The sequence below is a fragment of the Kryptolebias marmoratus genome, linkage group LG5, assembly GCF_001649575.2.
Source record: "Kryptolebias marmoratus isolate JLee-2015 linkage group LG5, ASM164957v2, whole genome shotgun sequence".
Classification (NCBI taxonomy): domain Eukaryota; kingdom Metazoa; phylum Chordata; class Actinopteri; order Cyprinodontiformes; family Rivulidae; genus Kryptolebias; species Kryptolebias marmoratus.
Window position 1 is genome coordinate 19,768,571 of NC_051434.1, and position 18,762 is coordinate 19,787,332.

The 18,762-nt window shown below is 45.4% G+C and overlaps 1 protein-coding gene across 1 annotated transcript in view; it reads right to left on the bottom strand.

Moving 5' to 3' along the window:
• gatad2b (GATA zinc finger domain containing 2B) overlaps positions 1 to 18,762 on the bottom strand; it is a 52,545-nt gene that overhangs the window by 11,605 nt on the left and 22,178 nt on the right. The window contains exons 2-10 of the mRNA XM_017430697.3: positions 15,713 to 16,093; positions 11,127 to 11,256; positions 9,503 to 9,634; positions 6,778 to 6,906; positions 4,730 to 4,897; positions 3,339 to 3,708; positions 2,929 to 3,131; positions 1,984 to 2,094; positions 1,114 to 1,318 (exon numbers count right to left, since the gene is read on the bottom strand). Of these exons, the coding sequence (XP_017286186.1) occupies positions 1,114 to 1,318; positions 1,984 to 2,094; positions 2,929 to 3,131; positions 3,339 to 3,708; positions 4,730 to 4,897; positions 6,778 to 6,906; positions 9,503 to 9,634; positions 11,127 to 11,256; positions 15,713 to 16,092 (1,828 nt within the window). The 5' untranslated portion in view covers position 16,093. The remainder of the gene's footprint in view (positions 1 to 1,113; positions 1,319 to 1,983; positions 2,095 to 2,928; positions 3,132 to 3,338; positions 3,709 to 4,729; positions 4,898 to 6,777; positions 6,907 to 9,502; positions 9,635 to 11,126; positions 11,257 to 15,712; positions 16,094 to 18,762) is intronic.

Genomic DNA, 18,762 nt, shown 5'->3' on the forward strand with positions numbered 1-18,762 from the left:
AATCATCAAAATTAAACAAAATAAACATTTGAAATATATGAGTTTGTATGTAATGTATGAATATAATATACAAGTTTCACTTTTTAAATGGAATTACTGAAATCAATCTACTTTTTCATGATATTCTAATTTTATGACCAGCACCTGTAAAGTGCACAAAGAATACAACTCACCATAACCCTGAATCAGTGGGAGCCCTGTGCCTGTTTCTCAGTAACGAGACGGCCCCATCTAGGGCTTCCAGAGACATTTGTTTTTTACTCATTTTGCTGCTTGTTGGTTTGTTTTTAGCGTTAAAGTATCACGTGACCTAGATTAGGGTTTTGACACACATCAAGAGTGAGTCATAGACTGATGTAGTGGAGAGAATCCGGTCAGTTTTCAAAATAAATGTCGTTCAGAATCCGAAAACAAAAAACAAAAAACGGAAATACTGTAAGTTAATTATTCTTTCTGTGTGGCCCTGTACCGGTCCGCGGCCCGGGGGTTGGGGACCTCTGCTGTAAACCATCCGTGAAGGCAGCTGAAGCTTTGAGCTCCCGAGCAGCAGCCAAGGAACCAAAGGGATTTAAAAAGGTTTCTGTGAAGAGGAGTGGGCCAAACTCCCTCCTGAGACGTGTGCAAAGCTGGTGAAGGTTATACCTCCGTGCTGCCGACGCCGCTTTCTCCACCAACTACTAAGTCCTGTTTTACTTGGGGATCAAATACTTCTGCATCAGATCAACCTGCTAACTTTGATTGGAAAATGTTTTCTAGGTTTTAGTCGACAGCCTGTCTCTCTCTGTGCCCCAGCAGGCAGGGTAAGCTGTGAAAGTAACACTGAGCGGAGGCACAAACTGACCTGGAGCCTGGGAACAAGTCTGAACGACGCCAAACCAAAAAATGGCAAGGTTTGTGTGGAAGAGCGAAAGAAATAAAAGTAAAAAAAAAGGCGATCTCCCCTTTAAGCTGTACAGCCTGGAGGACACGACTGTTTCAGTGCAGAAGAGAGAGGTTTGTGCTAACGTAGGTAAAATGTCGATTTGAGCTCAGCCTCTTAGCTAGCAGCCGAGTAGAGGACTCAGACTCAAAGCGTGCTCAACATTTGCTGAAGTTCTTGACAGTTTTTCGTACCTGGGATGTTGTAGATCTGACGGCGGCTGTCGTGCTGCAGTCTGTTGCCGCCACCGCTGCCTCCACCGCTGCCACAGTGCTTGGCACCGCTCATTCCCATCAGGCTGCTGGCCACAGACAGCTGGGAGGCTTGAGCGAAGTTGGACAGGACCCCTCTGGCGGAGTTGGACAGACCTCGCTGGAGAGAAGCTTGAGGTTGGGGAGTCTAGAGATGGAAGAAAGCATTAACTGCATTGTCAACGCCACATTGCGTCAAACCCCCCCCCCCCACACACACACGCTGTGGTCCTGACCGGCATCCGTCACGGGTTGGTGAGGTATTTAATCAGATCTGAGCTCTTCGAGCAGAAGACGAACATGTCTGACTGATTCCTGGGGGGATATTACACCCAGTTTCAAAGCATCCCCCCAGGAATCAAACTAAAAAATTGTAAACCCTTTAAAAAAAAAAAGGTGTTTTTCATGTTACACTGAACGTCAAGGAAGTCAAGACACTGTTCTAAAAACAGGTGGGGCGACAGTCACTGGTAAAGAAGAGGCATCAGGACATCTTGAAATCCACGATAAACTATAATTATATCCTGTGCAATGAAGTTGTTTGTATTTCAGAAGATTTAAACCTGCCTAAAACAATACTGAATTCAAACTGTATTATTCAGTAACAGATTAATGGTTTGGGCTCTATTCTGACTTCAAAACTGAAAGGAAAACAGACCCTACTATTATTATTTAATAGCTAATCATCTAAAAATCACGGCTTTATGTGTGGACATTTGTTCTAAAACGTATGCGCAGATCAGGTGAGTGCATTTCATGCGTCCGTCCCTTAAAAGGTGCGGCTGTGAGCGGAGGCGGAGGCGGGGGCGGTACCTGGCGGAGGGCGTGCTGTCGGATCATGGTGTCGGTCTTGGAGACGTTTGAGCCGGTCGGGGCCGAGCTGGGAGAGAGGGCCGCCTGCTGCTGCAGCCTCTGTTCAATCTCCTGATTTAAAGACAGTCCGCTGTTAATAACTCACAGAGCACAACACAAAGGATTCAGACCTCTTTACTTCCTGAACTTCCTTTGTGTTGCAGCCTGCTGATACAACCATGTTGTTCCTCATTTATCTACACTCAGTACCCCATAATAAGAAACTGAAAATGTCATGATGGAAGGTGAACCTTCAGACCAGTCTGAGGTCCTCAACTCTGAGGAACAGGCTTATATCTCTGTGCTTCGCTTCATTCTGGTTTCCCACCCCACAGCATGATGCTACCATCACCACGCTTCACTGTGAGGACGGCCAAGGTGATAAACGGCGCCTTATTTCCTCCAGATTTAACGTCTGGAACTGAGGCCAAGCGGTTCAGTCCAGTCTGAGTCCTTCTAGCAGCTTCCAGGCGCTTTGCTCTGAGGAGAACCAGAAAACCCAGATCAGTGGAGGCCTGCAGTTCTGGTGGTCCTCGGGGAGCTTAGTGATTGGCAGCATTTTGTGGAGCGGCGTGTGTTTTTGCAGATCATGTCCGATCAGTTTCATTTCCCACAGGAGGACTCCACCAGGAGAAATGGGAGGAACCTGAGCTGAATTTCAAGCGTTGGTGAAAAAAGTCTGAGTTTTTTAATTTAATTTGAAGAAATTTACAAAACTGTATGAAACTCTTGGTGCTTTCATGTTATGGGGTACTCAGCGTAGATTAATGAGGAATAAAACCGAAGCATCAGACAACATAACGCTGAAAACATGGAGGAGGTCTGAACACCACTGGAAACTCAAGCGGTCCCTCCCCACTTTAACAAGCGAGGCCCCAGGAACACGATATATACATCAGCGCTGACCTGCTCCTGCTGCAACGCCTTCACAAAGGCATTCTTCAGCCTGTTGGTGTGTTCGGCCTTCAGAGCCTTCTTCTGATTGGATGTCATGCACTGCTCGCAGAGGATCCGCCCACTCTTCTCCTGCTTCCAGTGGGGGGTGAAGTCCGTTTGGCACTGGGCACAGAAGAAGGGCTCCATGCGGGCCAAAGTCCCCCTGAGTTTACCTGCAGAGAACGGTCTGCTTCAGCACATGTAAATACGACATGAAAGGAAAGATTCCCCCGACGGACCCAACACTGATCCTGGCAGATGAAGCTTCTGTAACTAAAAGCATTAAACACATGCATCGTTTTATCATCTGAGCTCCCACATTTTTAGCCTCAAACGAGACAAAAATGATCAAAACTTCAGGTGCTGCAGAGCACGCTTACCCTGACTGTCCAGCACGCTCTGCACCACCTCCTCCAGGCCCACCATGTAGATGAACTCGCTGTTCGCCGCAGAGGGCAGGAAGTGAAGGAGCGGAGCTGGGGGCTTGGGCGGAGGGATCTCCAGCAAGGTCTTCTCCAGCTGCTTCCGTAGGGCCAGCTTGGCGGCCGCCTGGCTGCTGGCCTGGTCGGCCATGGAGCCCACGGCTCCGCTGGCCGAGCCGGACAGGGTAGACGGGCTGACGGACGAGGCTCCACCGAGGCCGCCCGCCACGCCGCCAGCCCCCACCGCCGCCGCCGCCTGCATGTGGGCCAGGTTCATGTACATGGCGCTGGAGCCGGAGCGCTGAGAGGCTGCCACCTGCTGGCTGGCCTGCAAGGAGACGCACATTCTCAGCTCGGCAGAAGCAAACGTTCAAAGGAGGAAAAACCCTTAATCGATGCTTGGCAATTGTTATCAATTATTTCCCAACAGCATTCTGCACCTGTCCTACTGTATAAATATAAGTTAATGTCACACCAGTCAAATCAGAATAAGAATATTTGTACAAAGCATTCAACGTGCATCAATTAAACAGTACCTCATTTTCTGGACTATAAGGCGCACTTAAAAGCCTTCAACTTTCTCAAAAAACGACAGTGCGCCTTATAATCCGGAGCGCCTTATATATGTAGGAAGTCGTAATGTTTTAGTACGACTTTGGTAAACTACAAAGCTGCGCCGGTTGCAGCATTAAGGCTCAGTTATAGCTGCGAGCGGTGGAGGCGTTTATACTTGACGCTTATGTCGGTGCGGTATTCTCTGAAAAGACGCGCTTTATAGTCCAGTGCGCCTTATATATGACAGAAGTTTGAAAATGGACCATTCCTTGACAGTGTGTCTTATAATCCTGTGCGCCCTATAGTGGGGAAAATACAGTACTTGTTTACAGGACAATGCTGTTTGATAAACATAATGGGATTTTATGGGGTGAAAACACATTCAACATCAGTCTGTGTTAGCCATATAAATTATTATTTGATTATTTTTTAAGTCTAAACAAGGACTTCTCTGACTGCATCCCTGAAGCCAGTTTGACTCACTGTATGTCAATGAGAACAATAATTTACGACATGGTGACATGATTATAAAAATACCAACAGCACTGTGACAAACAAACCAAAGAAACAAATAAATAATAATAAAAACTCAAACTTCTGAAGGAATGTTGAAGGGGCCCAATGCAACTACTGTCCATCAACTCCCAAAATAATTTGGGATTTACTTTTGTAATAATCTAAGGTGACAAAACACGGACATTGTGATGTATAAACTAGTTCACACTTAATGTAAAGAGAGCCAAGATCAAAGAAAATGTTAAAGCAGCGGTCATTGGTCAGGGGTCCATTTATACCTGCTGGTAGCTGACGGCGTTGGCCATGCTGCTGGAGCCGGATCGAGACATCCCGGATTTGGAGGAGACCCTCTGGCCTTGCAGCTGGGACGGGTTGGGGGCGATCACTCGCTGGGACATCAGCATGGGGGGCAGATTGGCATTGGCTGACCGGATGACTGTATGACCCTACACACACACATACACAAAGAAATTATAAAAAGACCTAGAGAGTTTTGTTCTGTAGGACAGCCAGCAGGTGGCAGCACCTGCTTGCTGAGCTCCTGCACCAAGCCTGCTTTCAGCATCCAGACAGGAAAAAAAAAACAAAAAAACACTGGTACACTCCCACTGATTTGATGAGTTTTGTGCCATTTAGGCATTCCAGAGGCTTCCAACAGATGGCTCTCTAATAATCAGAGCAGGACCTTCCAATGAGCTGCTCCTATGCGGGAAGGTTTTAAATGGAGGAGCTGCAGGGATTCAGGTTAGGGGCTTACAGGGCTGTGTGAAAGAACGGTTTCAGACACAAGCCTGATATGTTTCACCGAGTAACTTGAAACTCTGAAATGATTTGGGGGAGGACAGAAAAAAAAACAAACAAACAGAGTAAAAGCCGTCAGACGTTAGACACATCAGCGCACAGGAAATTCTGCTTTCTGACGCTGACAAGTATTTATGAAGGAAACGACGAGCTGCAGAAAGGACTGACATCTGAGCTCGTCTGCCTTCAAACTGATTTTGATCCCGAACAAATGTTTCAGGAAGAGTTTCAGGTTGTCAAAGGGTACGTTTCCGGCCCTCCTGTCAGACGGTAAACGCGAAACCCCGCAGCAGGAATCGGTTCGTGGTCGGCATCCAATATCCAATATTTTCCTGGTCAGTTTTATTTTTTTATGACTTCGCTGTTTGGAGAACTAAAAGGTAGAGAGGCAACTTTACGGAGAGTTTCCATTTATGTACATCAGGAGGAACGAATTACAGAGAAGTTGTGCTGTTTTTTAGCCTGTTGACGTTTAACCTCTGGCTACCATGGAGCACGTTGGATTAGGGAATGTTGGACAACTCTGAGCAGATGTGGGCTTTATTTACAGACACAAACATCTGTCACCGACAGCGATGCTGACCGCACTGAGTGCTTGTAAAAGATGATAAAAACAGGTGAAATGTCAGCACAGTTTTTGTTTTACTAAAAACAGGAAAAAGGTTTTCATTACTGTGGATCTGTCTTCTGCTTTTATTCGGTTTACTTAATGATTGTTTGCAGCACAAAACCTGAGAGTTACAGTAAAATTAGCAGATCTAACATTAAATATAACACTGGGATGATTTCTCTGCTGAACCACTCGTTTTGTTTAATAATCTGGAGGATGTTTGGAGATTTTCATCAATAACCTGATGATGATTTTGGAGAAAATGTTTTTTTTAAAGTAAACATTTTACCAAGAACGAATAAGAAAAAACAAACTACGTTATTTTAATCCTAATAATCTGAGATGCAACAACCGCAACACAAGAACAAACTTTTGTTGCAGCTTAAAGCCAAAAAAATTAAGGTTAAAAGAAGATTAAAAGCGTTTAAAATGCTTTAAATTATATGTATTAACAAATAAAAAAAACAAACAACCTTTCTTGGCAGACAGTATTACCCGAGGACGTTTAATGGGATTAAAAGTTAAATGTTGCTATCACACAGAAGATGTCTCTGTTATTACCACTACTACTAAAAATAAAACAGATAAACTATCAAAACTAAACCGTTTGACCTGAAACAAAACTGCGGTCGAGTAGAAACCTTGAAATAAACAGTGTAGTCACAAGTTCCTCAGCTGTTTTTGACACTTTAATGGTCAGACGTCCATAAAACTACAAATCCACCTGAAGGGTGACCAGAAGGGCTGATTTAGGCAAAAACATGGAAACGAAAACAAATCGGAGATTCGAGGTTTTCCGCCTGAAAACGACGACAAGTAAATGATCTGAGTCGTTCACTCACATACATCCCAGGAGGGAAAAGCTTCTCTGACCCACACATTTAAACACAGACGGAGACAGAGACGGAGACGTACCTGTGCGGTGCGGAGGTTCTGGGGCTCGGGGTTGTGTAAGCCCGGCCTCACGGGCAGCTTCCCGAGGCCCGTGGAGCTGTGGATGGGAGGAGGCTGAACGGACGACGCGGAGCTCTGGACCACAGGAACCTGAGCAAAGACGCCAGACTACATTACAGGGGGGGCCGGGACTCATAGGGGTGCTTCAACAAAGACGAGACTGACTTCACATCCCTGTTTACAACTTCACAACAATATCTGTTGAATATTAGAAAGTTTTTGTTTTTTCCTCCAACTCTTGAATCGTCAGTGAAATTAGGAATCTGAGGAAGCCAACAGACGTGCTAATTATAAACACTGCTGCATTTACAAACAATTTAAGCTCTAGCTCTGCATTGCTCTACTAGAAGCAAGGCCACCTGATGTTTCTAACCTCATCAAACAACATATTTTGACACCCTTAGATCGATCTTTTGGAGACAAATCCAACACAGTTAGAATTTTTAAAAATCGCTCTACTGGTTACCAATTTATTGTTCGAAACAAATAATCATCAGAATGGGTCTAAATGAATCCAGTTCTTAAACAGGCAGCAATAAAAAAAGTCCTGTGTTTAACTTCCGGGAACTGAAGCTGAGGAACCGCTCTGATTGGCTCAGATTATTCCTTCGTGGATAACACCAGCTCCTGCTCAGCTCTTTGCCGACATTCTGTCATAAAACGTTTTATTTCATCCGAGTTGAGAAATGAATGAACGAATGAAGGAATTAGCTCGAATTAGCCTGACCCAGTTAGCTACAGCGCTGTCGTGCGTCGTTTATTTAACGGATGAAGAGCATGCGGAGGATGGACGGGTTGCTACTGTTAGAGCGCACCTTACTTGTTGGAGCAAACTTTAAATGTTCAGCCACTTTATATACAAGTTTCTTTTGGAAATAACATTCCTACGGTTGATTTAACTACCAGCTCCCCCGTGTTCACTACCCGGAACAAAAGGGGCAAAATACAAAGAAGCATTCTGGGCAAAAATACTATTCAAACGTGTTTTTACATTTTTATTAGAATAATAGCTCATAAATGAACAACGCCCTCTTCCATCACGCACAAAGTGACAGCTATTCACGCTTTTCACAACACGCGTTTATCTCGCCCTCCAACCCAACGAACTGAGCTGAACATCCTGAGCACAGAGGAATGAACGTATCTGACAGAAGACAATCACAGTCATCTTCATGTTAGTGACAAGTTTTATGGATTTAGGATTCATTTCAGATGTTTTGTTGAAATAGCTTCTAGAATTGCGTCGCTCAAGGTGGCTGCATGTTGGAGTAGCTCTGTTCCATTCTTTCTGAGATGTTGCTTTTGAAAACTTTATTCCTCTTTTTTTCTGGATGTAAATCACTTTTTTTGATCATTATTTCCTCTGGTATCGGAGGCTGTGCAGCTGGAAGGATTTTTACTAAAGTCTTTTTACTTTTGGACATTTTGTTATGATGCGTAACCATGACAACAAGTGTTAAATGTGAAGAATCCTGAACTCGAGTCATGGCCAAAACCAAGCAGAGTGTCCATATATCCACCGGAGGTAAAGCTCCCAGGAAGCAGCTCGCCACCAAAGCTTCCCGCAGGAGCGCCCCGACCACCGGCAGAGAGAAGAAGCCTCATCTCTACAGGCCCGGGACCGTGGCTCTCAGGGAGAGAAGTCCACAGAGCAGCTCATCCAGAAGCTGCCCTTTCAGCATCTGGTCTGAGACATCGCCCAGGACTTCAAGACCGACCTGCGCTTCCAGAACAGGAGGCCAGCGAGGCTCACCTGGTGGTGCTCTTTGAGGACACCAGGACCGAGGACAAATGGGGACAGTCCGCTACAAGAGACCCTTCCTGCCCACAGCCATCAACTCTTTAACAAAACCAGGATTATGAGCTACAACAACATTTAATTTCCCTTTGGGATTAATAAAGTATTTTTGAATTGAATTAAACTGAATTAAAGCAGGGGTGTCAAACTCCATTCCTCGAGGGCCGCTTTCCTGCATGTTTTAGACGTGTTTTTGCTTTAAAACACCTGGTTTAAATGGACGACTTGTTGCCGTGCTCCTGGAGAACTTGATTTGGAGAGGAGCTAATTAAACCATTTGAATCAGGTGTGTTGGAGCAGAAAAACCTAAAACTCCCAGGACAGCGGCCCTCGAGGCCTGGAGTTCGACACCCTTGGTTTAAAGGAATGACAGCGTCCACGTGGTCGGGTGAAGACTTGCAGCGAGTACCTTCAATGTAGCGTATTCCTCCAGTTAGACTGAAGGATCGTCTCCGATCGCGACGACGTGAGCGATATGAGCCCCACTGCGTGTCGGTGTGACGCTCTTAACGAGGCGTCAGGTGGAGGAGCTGCTTCATAAACACGCCGCCTTCACTGTGCTGCTAGCTGCGACGCTGCTAACGCTGCTAACAGGAAGTGATCGCTCGTGCCTCGTCCACGCAGTTAATGGTTATAACTGTCCCTTCAGCCCAGAGCCTGCCTCCATGTTTACGGTAATGTCAGCGTTGTGTCACATGACTGACAGCGCCGCGGCGGCGTTAGGAGCATAGTAGAGGAAAGGGACAGAAAGAACTGACGCGGCCGTACGACTGAATGATTTGCTAATGTCTGAACTGATTAATGAAGCAGTAGAGTTTAGTTTAACTCTGCGTCGGTACGTCTGTGGCCCTCCGTACTGACCGCTTGGCGCTCAGCAGCCGTACTGACCTTCTGCACCACATTCTCCTTCTGCATCTGACTCTGCCGGAGCTTCTTGAGCAGCACGAGGCGAGCCTCCTCCAGACGCAGCTCTTCCCTCAAAGCTTTGATCATCTGCTGCCGCTCCTCTCCCGTCTTACCCTGAAAATGCAGGCACAGAGAAAACGGTAAAGAACGACATGCAGGGAAACAGGCGGCAGCTCCTCAGAGCTGCTCACTGCATCCTGACATACACCTGTGTGCACCGAGCTGGGCTTTGAAACCCCTTAAAGCCCCGAACAGCCACTGCTGTCAGGCCTGCTCCAGAGTTTAGCTCAAATGGAAGTAAACTTTTACTAGAAAACAAGAGAAAGACAAAAAAAAGCTAAATCTTTAGTAAATTATTTGCAATAAGATACAGAAGGGAGCATAGCATCTGTATGATTAGTAATTATTTAATCCTTTGCCGATTTTGTAGGCTTGCTCAACTATAGAAACTTTTCTGGTCGTTCCATTTTAATGAAGGCAGATAATATCAATAAGAATCCAGAAAAAAAAAAAACTCTTTACATAGAAATTACAAACTAGTTTGCTGCCATGTGACCCACAGATTACAACCAGCCAACGAAATATTCAGGATATTATTTGGAAATGGAAGAAATACAAAAGGACCGTCAATCGCCAACATCTTCCTCATAGGGTGAGGATGATGAGAAAAATGAGGGACCAGCTCCCAACTACACAGGAGGAGCGTTTTAATGATCTGAAGGTAGTTAGGACTATAATCACCAAGAGGTAACATACTACACAAGTTTCCCCCGGCCCTTTAAGAAGGCCTATGTCCAGGCTGGTCTAAGTTTGCCAGAAAAACAAACAAACAAAAAAAATAGCTAAATGACTCAGAAAACCCTTAGGAGAAGGTGCTGAGGTCAGACGAGACCAAAACCCAGCTTTTTGGCGTCAGCTCGACCGCGTTTCTGCTGAGTGCGATTCAAACACCAATCCTCACAGTCAAACACGGAGGTGGAGGCATTATGCTCCTGGGATGAGTTCACTGGAGCCAACAGGCAGGGCCGTGGACTGTGAACCCGTGATGCCAGAACACCTGAGGTTCTTCCAGCATGATGGTGACCAAAACCCAACCACCGAAGAAGAGGTGGTGGTGGTCTCCAGACCTCGGTCCAGTCTGGGGAGGAAGCTGAAGCTTTGAGCAGCCAAGAAACACCTAAAGGGTTTAGAGTCTGCAAAGAGGAGTGGGCCAAAATCCCTCCTGAGACGTGTGCAAACCTGGCGACCAACTACAAGAAACGTCTTATGGAGCTTTAAACGTTTGAAAACAAAATGGATGTGAGCAAACGTACCAAATCAGCAGGCAATCAAATAATTATTTCCCAAACTGTAGGCGTAAACATGAGAATTTCTGATTTTATTCCTTTATTTTTGTTATCTGCCTTCCCATTATTGTCCCATTATTGTCCCATTGTTAATGAGCTAATCACAGAATTTCTTCTAAAAGGTGAGAAAAGTTCATGAATTTTCTTTTGGAACCGAGACGTCCCGCTGTTTAGATCCCCACGTTGACAGCCGGACTTGGAAACATTCCGGGTTCAAGCAAGCGGCACGAGAAAGCTGCGTCTGTGTGTGTGTGTGTTACCTTGAACATGTCGAGGTTGGCCTGCTGCACGCGCTCGTCAGGCCGAGGTGTTGTTCTGGGGCTGGACGCTTCGTTGTCGGACAGGATGATGATGTCTGGAGACGGGGTTTGTCTGGCGCGGTCCGCCTCACTACACACATACACACACACACACACACACACACACCCACACAAGACCAAGAAAATAGAAAACGTTGCGTCAGCTTCACCAACATCTGACGGGGCTGTTCATCTGAACATAAAAAGTGGAGATGAAACCCCAGGACTGAGCCGTCCTCCAGCTGTTCGTTTATTTATTTCAAATCCTTAAATGTTTAGGTGGAGATGGCACCACCAGCAATCACTTTCAAACCAATTTGTACTTTTCCCTCTTTAAACATTTGCAAGGCAACAGGTACAAAAGAAACGGGCAACTTTAAAACTCTACAGATAAACCTTTTTTAACCAATTAATACATTTATGAAAGAGCAAGACACTATAACACTGTACTAAAACGGCCATTTTTTTTTTTTACTAAAATCAATAAAAAACCATAACTTTTAATATATAAACCAAAAATACTTCCTAGTTTTGTAAGATAATCACCAACAAACACTGACATTATCAAAAGGTGCTTTATTTGAGAACTTTGATAGCTTCTAAACTGACATTCATGAGCATTTCTGGATTGTCCCTGGTCTGCAGCTCTCCTCACATGTTTTGCAGACACAAAGTGTTTGTCGATGCGTTTGTTCCATGATTACACTGCAGGACGTGCAACACAACTTCCACCCCACTCTCCTGCAGCTGGGGAAGAAACTGGTTTGCTGAAATCTTTGTGGGTAAATGTGAAGCATTAGCGCACATTTTGGCTTCGGTCGCTGCTCCTGCACGCTCCCGGCATTCTGATGTTAACAGGAAGTGACGTCACCTGTCTTCTTCTTGAGTTATTTGGGATTGTTTTGTATTCCACGCTACACAAACCCACAAAGAAGACACTAGACCGCAGAAACAGTGGCGAATCACTTTAGAAACAATAAATATCGGGTTAAAGTTGCTGTTTTAGGCAAAGTTGCAAAAAGTTGCGATTTCGCGGGGTTTGCTTGATTTTGCGTTAATAGTTGCGATCGCAACATCGCGAAATCCTGGAGGGCCTGATAAGTATACCACTCAGTCACCACAAAACACACTGACAGGTGAAACGAAGAACATCTCTTTGGGCTGCGACTGTTGGCAAACGTTATTCAAAAACGGTAAATGGTCTGCACTTGTATAGCGCTTTATCAAGACCAATAACTTCAAAGCACTTCACTTTATATCATCCATGTAACCACAGCTGCCCTGGGGCGGGCTGACAGAAGTGAGGCTGCCATCACACTGGCGCCACCGAGCCCTCTGACCACCAGCAGCAGGGCAAGGCAGAAGTGTCTTGTCCACGGACACGTCAGCTGAGATGGACAGAGCGGGGGCTCCAACCAGCAACCCTCCGGTTACAGGACGAACCCCTACCTCCTGAGTCACTGTCCCCAACATGTCTCGAAACGTTTATGGGGTTCTCAACTTCCTTTCATATCTTATGAGTCTCGTTGCCTGAAAATTGAACATGTTCGAATAATTTGAGGAAAACTTTGTCAAAAAAAAAAAAAAAAAAGAGTCACAAAACTGTTGCCGGTGTCTCAAACCCTTCTCAATTTAGTTTCTGTACATTTTACAGCGTAGGACAAAAAAAACAAACAAACATCAGAGGCTACAGGTCTAAAAGCCAATGACGGATATTTACTAAAAACTGATCCAAACGTTTACAAGTGGTTGAAATGAACTTCCTTCGTCGGGTGACCGGCCGCAGCTCAGAGTTGAGCCTCTGCTCCTCCACATGGAAATGAGTCAGTTAAGGTGGTTCAATCATCGGATTAGGATGCCTCCTGGACACCTCCCTTTGGAGGTTTTTTGGGCATGTCCTACTGGGAAGAGACCTCGGGGACAGACCCAGAACTCACTGGAGGGGTTATTGCCCCTTTTACACTGGCTCTAATTCAGAAGTCCCGCTCTACTCTACTCCGCTCTAGTCGGCTCGGCTCTATAAAGAATGCACCGTGTTTACACCGGCCAGTTTGGTCGGCAGCAGAGGAACGCCTCTTTGTGTTGCGGGGGACGGGGCTGCGCAGCAGAGGGTAGGGGTGGAGGGCTACGAAAACTTGGCGCAAGTTGTGTAAACAACGGAGGAGGTATGGACAACGTTGGCCCTGTGTTGTTGCTGTTTTTTAAACTTATGGGGATTCTCCTGAGACTTCAGGAAGAGAGGCGCAGTGGAAGAAACGCTTTAGATGCAGCGATTGTTGCGCGGAGTAGGACAGCTGTTATCCGCAGGAGGTTTCAGGCTTTACAGCGCCTTCAGCTGGGGGACAGACGGCAGAAACGTTGCAGGGTAAGCTAACGCTGTTGTTTATATTCCTACCGTTCGCTCTTTATGCTTGCATCTGGTCGCACCCACGACCAAAGAGTGAACAGGAGCTAAGCTAGCGCCGCCCACGAAGCAGGGCCGGCCCAGCTGGCCAGACTCCGAAGCAGGGACCAAAGAAGCAGGGACCAAAGAAGCAGGGACATTCTAAATGCAGCCACACGGCTCACTGGTTGTAAACATTTAGATATAAGTGAGACTGTAACAAAATATTTGCCTTTTTTTTTTTTTTTTGCAATCCAAAGGCAGATTAAAGTGCACACAAAAAGGTCATCGGCAACTTTGTTGAGGAATACATTGACGTGGCCAGACTGCCAAACTGTTGCTCTTCCGGGATGTGACCAGTTGGAGGAAGAAAAAAAAAGAAAAGCTACTGTATCTGAAACTACAGCTGGAGTTCATGCTGGCTGTCCGTCTGATTATATTTTAAAAGAGCAAAATTATAGTACTGACTTGATGACCAACCTTTAGTCTGTTTTTGCTTTAGGAGCTGCTGGAGCCACAGTACATCCTACCCTCCCAACCTAACGGAACAGACACAAGGCTTCCCAACATGTATACAAAGAGTGAGATGAACACAGGGTTTTCTCTGCTGCGATGTAGAGCTACTGAAGCGTCAGGCACAAGATGACAGCGATTTAACAACCTCGATTCAATTTGCAAATCTCAAACCTATCTTTTGTTTACAATGGAACATAGTAAACACGTCAAATGTTTAAACTAAAAAGAATTGGAGCATTTCAGGAAAAATAAGCTCATTTTGAATTTGATGGCAGTAACGCATCTCAAGAAGAAGCTGTAAAAGTATAAAAAACAGCTGGAGGAGCTTTCTGCAACGAATAAATGAACTGGCAACAAGAGCTGGTATAAAAAGACGTAAGTTCATCACTCTGCATCTAAAGACTGTGGAATATTTTAAGAGTAATGTTCCTCTATGGAAAACGAAGTAGTCTTTGAAATCTCTGAGGCTGAAGGTCAGTGATGGATGTCTGTGATCTTGGGGCCCTCAGGGGCCACTGCATTAAAACCAGGTCTGATTCTGTTCTGAATATTACCTCATGGACTCAGGAACACTTCCACAGATCATTGTCTGTAAACACAGTTCACTGTTCCATCCACAGATGATGGTTAAAGCTCTATCAGACAGAGAAGAAGTCAGATGTGAACACCACCATCTTCTCTGGAGCAAAACTCATTTAAAATGGACTGAGGGGAAGAGGAGGACTGTTCTGTGGTCAGAGGAATCAAAATTTGAAGTTCTTTTTGGAAACCACAGACACTACATCCTCCTTACTAAAGAGGAGAGGGACTACCCAGCCTTTTATCAGCACACAGTTCAAAAACCTGCCTCTCTGATGGTATGGGGGTGCATTAGGTCCTCTGACATGGGCAGCTAACATATCTGGAAAAGTACCATCAGTGTAGAAAAGTTTAAACAGGTTTTAGAACAACATCTGCTCCCATCTACTGTAGATTAAATCTTTTTTCAGCGAAGTCCCTACATATTTCGGTAAGACGATGTTAAACCTCAGACTGCATCCATTCCAACAGGATGGCTTTGTAGGAGAAGAATCCAGCAGCTGAACTGGTCTGTCCAGACTTCCTACCAATTAAACACATTTGACAACATGAAACAAAATATAGAGCAAAGATGACCCAGGACTGTTGAGCAGCTAGAATCCCCCGTCAGACCAGAATGGGACAACATTCCCTCTAAAACCTCCAGCAGCTGCTCTCCTCAGATGTTAACAACTTTATTGAGATGTGTTGCTGCCATCAAATTCAAAAATACCTTCTTTTTTCTTAAAAATGCTCCAATTTCTTAGTTTAAACATTTGATATGTTTACTGTGTTCTGTTGTGAACAAAATACACATTTATGAGGTTTGCAAATAATTGCATTCTGTTTTTATTTTTACACCATCTTGTTTAGAAATTCTTCCAAAAGTCTTTTAGAGCTTTCACACCTAATTCTTGTTCGTAAAAATCGTTCAAGTTGAGTGTTAAAACAGAAAATCCACCCTGGAAAAAGACAGATTCAAACCAGTCATTTAAAGCCCAAAATATTGGTGACATTTCTGCTCATGATGAGTGTTTGACAACCTCTGACCACAACTGTACACGTTGTTGTGTAAACGCTTCCTTCTCACCATCTTCTGCCGGCGCTCATATCCACCGGTTCGTCCATGATGTTCTCCTTCCCGTTTTTACTTTGCCCGACGTGAGCGCTGTGGCCCCCGAGCCTTAGGCTTCCGTTTAGCTTCTCCTCGTAGGCGGCGCCCATGAGGCTCTGGTGGTGGATGGCGCTGGCTCCGGGGCCCTTGCCGTCTCCCAGCGTGCCCGGGACCTCGAGGGCCGCGAGGTCGGCCAAGTCCTTGCGTTTGAGCAGCGCCAGCATCTTGAGGCGCTCCATGGCCTCGTGACCCTCCATTTTCAGACGCTTGGACAGCGCCTCCTCCCGCTCGCTGGGTGACTCTAGGCCTCGCTTTAACAGGTTTAGCCTCAGCGCGTCGTCAGACATCCGCTCCATCCTGAGGGAGACAGAGGAAAGGTCGCAGGGTTAATTATTAACAATTCTTCGATAACACCTCGAAGTAGGAGAGGCGACGACATCCCGTCACCTCTCCTTTCTGCTCTTTGGCGGCGGGCGACAGATAAGCATCTGGCAGAGTGTTGTAACAACCTGTATCCTCTCTCGTGCCGCAGAACAGTTTAGGGTTAGGGTTAGGAGTTGCTGTGTGTAAGAAAAGTTTAATTCAGACCTCAGGAAGTTGGGCCAATTTGTGAAAGCAAATCAAACGTGACTCCTCCTTGTTTTATTCTATTCTTACAAACGGTACGATGGGCACGCGAACGCTCTAAACGATTCGGCGTCGAGCATTTGATTAAGGTTTAGACCCTAGCTGCTTCCATCGGGGCATACCTGGACTGTCTGGATTTTATTTGTGCGTATATAAGTTTTATTTTGACATTTAAAAAAAAGAAACAATGTAATACAGATATAAGTACCCAGTGAAGAGAGTACAGCTTCCTGTCACCTGAAGATCACAGCCGTAGGTAAAAGAGCCTACAGATTAGACTAATCAGCTCAAACGAACTTTGGTTATCTGACCTCTGACCTCTATGGTTCTAGTGACCTCATCGATAAAAATGAGCAAACAGGAGCTCAGGTTCTGGTCTAACAGCTTCCTCAAACAGAGAGACAACCTGTCATAGAGCGTATTTAGTAGCTTTAAGAAAAAAAACACACCAAGCCTACAAAGCAGCCGTTAATTATCAGCTGGCTTCAGACTCCTTCGGCCTTGGAAAACTTGTAGAAACCGGCTTGTTCAACACTAAAGTGGGCACAGACAACTCTTTTCCCGTAATAATGTAGACTCAACACAAAAATGACACCCAGTGTCCTACTGCTAACAGGTATTTGAAGAAATCCCAGCCAACGTCATTACGACTAATCCACACGACCTCGTTGATACATTACGTGTTGAGAATGACTCTCACCTACTACCACCTGAAAGTTTAGCTCAACATCCGTCTAACTGACTCAGTTATGAGCGTTTATAATAAAAAGCTAACAATAATAAAGTAAAACAGAACAGATACGGTCGGGTTCAGGAGCACAGTGGGGTTCGCTTTCAGCTTTTTATTACAGCTCAACGTTACAACTTTCATCTCAAAACTGAGAAATTTAAAAAAAAAAAAAAAAAAAGACAGAACGTTCATGTATGCTCATGATACTAACGAACGGTGTTGCAAAGTATTATTACCTATAAAAAAAAAAAAAAGTCAGAGTTTTGTTTTTTTCGAAGCCCCCTCCCAATGTGCTGCTGGAGGGTCCAGGAAGAGAGGAAGAAAGAAAGGATGAATTTAACAGGCAGCTTTGTAAAACATACCTAAAACTAAAATATTATGAACTACAGGGGGTATTTTTTTCTTTTAGATTAAGTAGAAAAAAAAAAAAAGGGTTTCAAATCCACGTTTTCCCCTTTGGGCTCATGCGCTACGAAGCCTCCACGCCGTTTCCTCCTAATTGACTTGTGACACCAGTAGATGAGTCTTCGCCTCCATTTGCTGAGAGAGAGAGACGCACACATGCGGCTCCTGCAACATCTCTGCCGAGTCTCCACCTTTAATGAGCCGGAGGAGCTGAGCTGTGAATGGTGCTGATGAGCCAATCGTAGTTAGGCTTGTGCCGCGCGTCAGTGACGTGCACCCCCCTCCCTCCCCGACACCACCACCCACCCCGACTCCCCTTCTTCTTGGTCATCAAGACCACAGACGGCCTTTACATAACATAAAGATGTTTAAAGTTGTCGCTCACACACACACACAGTATATTCCTCTTCCACCGCCCATTCATTGCAACAGCTTTTGGCTCTACATTAAGTTGGTGAAATATTTAAAAAGAAATACATATATATAAAGAAAAAGGAAAGGGGAGACAGAGAGGGTGGGTGTTGATGGTGAATTAAGGCTGATTCGGCCACATTTCAAACCAAATCCCAAACAACAGATGGGGATGTGGACACCTAAAGGTAGAGGCGTTTTTCTGAAAAGCCAAAATTCTTTCAAAGCAAACGCCAGAACTCAAGTCCTCATTCTGGTGGCGATTCACAGCCCGAACGTGTGCAAAGACGCAGCCCTCCGTACGACGGCGGCGGATAATCAAGTCGTTCACATTCGGTACGGCATTCCAACAGAAGGAAGGATTTTTTTTACCCCCCCCTCTTCTTCTTCTTTCCTGCTCCAGCTGTACAGTACCACAAAGAAACGTTCCTACTTCCCTCCCCTCCCCCAATTCTTCAAACCCTCGGCTTCGCCTCCCCCCCCCTCTTTCACAGTAAAAATAAACACATGCTTATTCTCGGGGGCCCCTTAAATGTAGCCAAAGCTTAGAGTTTCATTTGTTCATATTACACCGGCCAATCAGGTGCGAATGTCTTTACATGTGTGTGTGTGTGTGTGTGTGTGTGTGCATGTATGGGGTCCACGGTTGTGGGTAGAAGGGTGGGGAGGGTAGGGAAAAAAAGGGACACAGCCAAGATACACAGAGAAGGATTTTTTTTTGCATCTCTAGCTTTACTTGCACACGTCTTTGTGTCTTTGTTGTGAGCGTTTTACTGTTTACCATGGCAGATGGGGATTTTAACCCAACTGAGCACTAATTAAAGGGAACTTGTGCCACCGGGGGGGGGGGGGG